The 5,092-nt window shown below is 40.1% G+C and overlaps 1 protein-coding gene across 2 annotated transcripts in view; it reads left to right on the forward strand.

Moving 5' to 3' along the window:
- LOC111972575 (MAP kinase-activated protein kinase 2) overlaps nucleotides 1-4,286 on the forward strand; it is a 28,191-nt gene extending 23,905 nt beyond the window's left edge. Inside the window, exons 3-10 of one of the 2 annotated variants that reach the window (XM_023999592.2) lie at nucleotides 1-61; nucleotides 180-259; nucleotides 364-490; nucleotides 681-756; nucleotides 867-991; nucleotides 1,181-1,266; nucleotides 2,410-2,487; nucleotides 2,733-4,286. The exon at nucleotides 1-61 is cut by the window's left edge and continues 4 nt beyond it. In XM_023999592.2, coding sequence (XP_023855360.1) covers nucleotides 1-61; nucleotides 180-259; nucleotides 364-490; nucleotides 681-756; nucleotides 867-991; nucleotides 1,181-1,266; nucleotides 2,410-2,487; nucleotides 2,733-2,876 — 777 coding nt within the window. In that variant the 3' untranslated portion in view covers nucleotides 2,877-4,286. Of the gene's footprint in view, nucleotides 62-179; nucleotides 260-363; nucleotides 491-680; nucleotides 757-866; nucleotides 992-1,180; nucleotides 1,267-2,406; nucleotides 2,488-2,732 lie in introns of both variants that reach the window. The other variant, XM_023999591.1, reaches the window with a different exon arrangement.
- Nucleotides 4,287-5,092: the final 806 nt, after the last annotated feature.

The raw sequence follows: 5,092 nt of genomic DNA on the forward strand, positions 1-5,092 counted from the left end.
GATGGCGGTGAGCTGTTTAGCCATATTCAAGACAGAGGGAACCAGGCATTCACAGAAAGAGGTAAAGGCATATATATATATATTTTTTTTACCATTTGAATAATGTCTCCCTTCACTCCACTGTTCACTTGCTCAGTAATGCCTTGAACTCTTTTTCCTCTCTCCCACCCCCTATCTAGAGGCCTCTGACATTATGAAGAGTATAGGTGAAGCCATCCAGTATCTGCATGCCATTGATATTGCTCACAGAGACATCAAGGTAAAGCCTGTCTGAACAGAATTATACCGTACATGCCTTCAGGCAGAACAAATTTTATGTACATGTTTAGTCAAAAAATGTAATGCTTTTTTCCCATCTCTCAGCCAGAGAATCTGTTGTACACCTCCAAAAGGCCAGACGCCCTCCTCAAACTCACCGATTTTGGGTTTGCAAAAGAAATCACCACACTCAACTCCCTGGCAACGCCATGCTACACCCCCTATTATGTTGGTAAGGGCATGCCCCTCGATCTGCATGCTTGCTGTTCAGCATGCTTACTGTCTCTGTGGTTTATAATACACCCTACATCTTGTTGGTGTAATTATTCATGAAGACCTCAATGCCATTAATTTACTATGTTCTTTAAATATAATGCTAGAATTTATTTTGTCTTTTGGTTTTTCTCCCTCCTTTATCCCAGCTCCTGAGGTTCTTGGTCCAGAGAAGTACGACAAGTCCTGTGATATGTGGTCTCTGGGCGTCATCATGTATATTCTGTAAGTGATACAAAATAGTTTGACAGCATGAATCATTTCCCAATAGCAGCATTTACAGGACGTAGCATGTTTTGGTTTGTGTAAATGTTCCTCTCCACCTCTCTCCCCAGGCTGTGTGGGTATCCTCCCTTTTACTCCAACCACGGCCTGGCCATCTCCCCAGGGATGAAGAGACGTATCAGGAACGGACAGTACGAGTTCCCAAACCCAGAGTGGTCTGACGTGTCTGAAGAAGGTAATAAAAAGAAGCCAGGGGTATTTATATGGGCCAAATTCAAAATGAATATCATGACATTGATGGGAATTATGTATAAAAACAATATACATTTTAATTTCACATATACTGCATAGGTGCAGTTTTAATTCTGTATGAATTGCTTACAATAGTTGTAACTCTGATTTCCTGTGTTTTTCTCTCTCCCAGCCAAGCAGCTGATCCGCCACCTGCTGAAGACTGAGCCCACCCAGAGGATGAGCATCACAGAGTTCATGAACCACCCCTGGATCAATGTAAGCACAGCACCCCTCTGTGTTCCCCCTAATATACCCTTTGGCCTAGGTGGTACACCCATTGAGCAACTGTTGCTACAGTGTGTTTTGATCACAATGTAATAGTACAAGCTTATTATTAAGAATATGTACAGAATCCAATACACTGTGGTGTTAAGTTCTTTTTTGTGATATCTGTACTTTACTATTTATATTTGACAACTTTCACTTTTACGTCACTATTTTTCTAAATAAAATAATGTGCATTTTATTTCAATGCCTCTGATCTGGCGGACTCACTAAACACATGCTTCGCTTGTAAATTACGTCTGAGTGTTGGAGTGTGCCCTTGGCTATCTAAAAATAAATAAATGGTGCTGTCTGGTTTGCAGTGGAGTAAAGTATTTAAGTAAAAATACTTTAAAATACTGAAGTTGTTTTTTTGCTGTATCTTTACTTTACGATTGATCATTTTGACAACTTCACAACATTCCTAAAGAAAATAATGTACTTTTTACTCCATACATTTTCCCTGACACCCAAAAGTACTCATTACATGTTGAATGCTTAGCAGGACAAGAAAATGGTCCAATTCACACACTTATCAAGAGAACATCCCTGGTTATCCCTACTGCCCCTGATCTGGAGGACTCACTAAACACACATGCTTTGTTTGTAAATTATGTCTGAGTGATGGAGTGTGCCCCTGACTATCCGTACATCAATAAAAAACAAGAATAGTGCCATCTGGTTTTGTTAATATATGGACTTTTAAATGATTTATACTTTATTACTTTTGATACTTAAGTATATTTTAAACAATACTTAGTATTTTACTAGGTGACTTTTACTTGAGTAATTTTCTATTAAGTTAAGGACAAATTCTTATTTACAATGACGCTGTGCCAATTGTGTGCCGCCCTATCGGACTCCCAATCACAGCCGGTTGTGATACAGCCTGGAACCGAACCAGGGTCTGTAGTGACGCCTCTAGCACTGAAATGCAGTGCCACTCGGGAGCCCTACTTATCAAGTATCCTCCAAGAATTTCTGAATAGTTTTCACATTTCCAGTTTGCTCCTATATTCACGTGCCTTGGTTTGACACAATGTGTTTTCTAACACTATGTGCTAAAGCTAACCCATGCTGGTCTTCCTGCAGCAGTCTATGGAGGTCCCTCAAACCCCTCTCCACACCAGCCGTGTGCTGCAGGAGGAGCAGGACGTCTGGGAGGAGGTCAAGGTGAACACATGCATAGACAAAGGCACTGTAGTGATTTGATAGTGTTCTTTCTGCTTCTGACTTGGATCCACACGGCTCTTCCATGCTGATTGAGCACAACAATATCCTACTCTAGACTGTACAACATAGAAGCAAACACTCTACACTATTGCGTATTTGCTTCTTTAGATTTTCTATGTGCTTTACACATGATTTGAAATTGTTCCTATGTGATATACTAATAGTGTTTTTATTTTTGTTACTAGGAGGAAATGACAAGTGCCTTAGCAACCATGAGAGTGGACTACGAGCAAATCAAAATCAAGACCATCAAGGACTCGACCAATCCGCTGCTGATGAAGAGAAGAATGAAGGCAACCAAAGCACTCACTGAAACACCGGGCCTGTGAAACAGACACACACACACTCATGCGGTGAAAGAGAGCTAATAGGACAAGCAGAGATTGTTAAGGGGTGAACGTCAGAATCTCAATATTTTTTTTCTCCCCATTTTAGGTTTTAACTTAATTTTTAGCAGTTTTATTCTCATCGTTTTACCCCCTTTAATCGTTTTTTTTAACATTGCCATTCAAGGTAAAGAACTATATTTTTTTTGTCTGCAAAGAGATCAGATGTTTATCACATGGTATCTGTGAGGCAGTGGGTTTTGTTGTTGATCACTATATGCGAGCCGACAGCACTGTAACTAATTCAGTATCTGACCCATCTGTGTTCTTCAATGTTGATTCCCCTCAGTATTGGCCACATGGTTCTCATGATGATACTGTCGTGGGTAAGTAGCTTAGAGACCATGGAAACATCCAGTTATACTGTGGTTACCCCTGCTTTAAGGACATGGCTATGTCTAATATTTGTTTTCCTGCTATGCACTGGAAACATTACCTGTGCACTGAAGGGCCACATTAGTTAACTCTTCACAATGGGGGATGCAATGTTTTCTGTTTGTTCAATTGTATGTATTTTAGTTTATTGCTTTAGTTGTCATTCGTTGTATATACTTATTCACACCAACGGTATTCATTTTCTATTTGTTGTTGGGACTTTTTGTTTGCCATGAACTCTTTGCTTTGTTTTAGATTGGACTTTTGAATTGTATGACTGAAATTTAATGGGTTTTCTTTGTTGGTTGGGTTTGATTTCTTAGCCAACACACCTGTAGCCAGAACTATAACTATAACCACCACCATTAAAGTGGACTGACTGTTTAGAAAGGAAGACTGTGTGCCTTGAACATTGGGCCGAATTCTTACTTGAGACCTGTGCACGTAGCCTAACTTTTCACACACCTCCCATTGACGTTATGTGTGATTGACACATTCAAGGTCTGTGCACTAGTCTCAAATTTGGATTTTTTCCCAATGTGATGACAGTGAGGGAATATTCAAGCCACCTTGTGGTAGACAGTAGTGCAGGGACATTGTTATCCAATATCCACCCAATAGAATGAGCTCACAAAAGCCCATAGATGGTGTAGCCCACGTCACTTCTCCTGATGGTCACTTCTCCTGATGAAAGTCACAGATTAATGCTGATTGCGCTCTTTTGAAAATCTTATTAGAGAATTCTTACTACTGAACTCTACAACATCAGTGTCACTAACTATTGGTTTCAACACATCACCAATAGTGTTGTTCAGGGTTTCTGCTGTGGTAGGTGATGGGGGAACACTGAGGGTAAGGGCACCATTGTAATGCATGGGGGTATGGCGGTACACATATGAAATGTAGCACATCTAGTCTCAAACTGCTGTACTAATGTCCTGGCTGTCTTTTACTGTGGATTAAAACTCGTACAAAGTCGCTTGTCCTCTCGAAAGTGTTGATTTGGTATGTGACTGGTGGTGTGCCAGAATCCTAAAGTAGCCTTGATGTCATACTGTGGCAATGTAAGACATTCTCCTGTTTGTACAGCCCTTTACCACCCTCTGCTGTCATGGAGATGGAAAGACAAGCTTTCAACCTCATACAGTCAACCTCTGATATATGCGTGACTTGGAGTGGATGATTTTATGATGTAATGCAGGGTTCTAAGGCTACGTTTACACGGGCAGCTCAATTCTGAGATTTTTACCACTAAATGGTATTTTGACCAATCACAGATCTTTTTCAGAGTTGGTCTGATTGGTCGAAATAGTGAAAAATGTCAGAATTGGGCTGCCTTATTTTGCATCAATACACTGCAAGGAAGAGGTTTAAATAAGATATTTGGTTATGTCATTACTGCTATGTCCCCTGATGTGTTAGGTGGTGTGTGGTCACATCTAGATCAAAGATAAAAGGCCCACACACTGGCCTGCATTAATTAAAACAAATGATCAAACGGAATAAGTAAGCATTCTATTTAAGCATCCTGCTATAACAAATATTTTTTTCCTATTCAAACTTTTTTGATATTTTCCAATGCCAAAGATGACCAGTGTTTCTGGAATAGAAGGCTGCTTTATGTGCAGCTAGGTTCTTGTTCCAGCCCTGCATTTGTCTTAATTGAAGATAAGTTGAATCAGGTGTGTTGGTGCTGGGTTCAAACAAATTATGCACACTGTGGTACTCCATGTCTAAGATTGGTCACCTCAAGTTATGCTGTGTTCATAACTAAGTTGGAAGGT

This window comes from Salvelinus sp. IW2-2015, linkage group LG14 (assembly GCF_002910315.2).
Source record: "Salvelinus sp. IW2-2015 linkage group LG14, ASM291031v2, whole genome shotgun sequence".
In the NCBI taxonomy this organism is placed as follows: Eukaryota; Metazoa; Chordata; class Actinopteri; order Salmoniformes; family Salmonidae; genus Salvelinus; species Salvelinus sp. IW2-2015.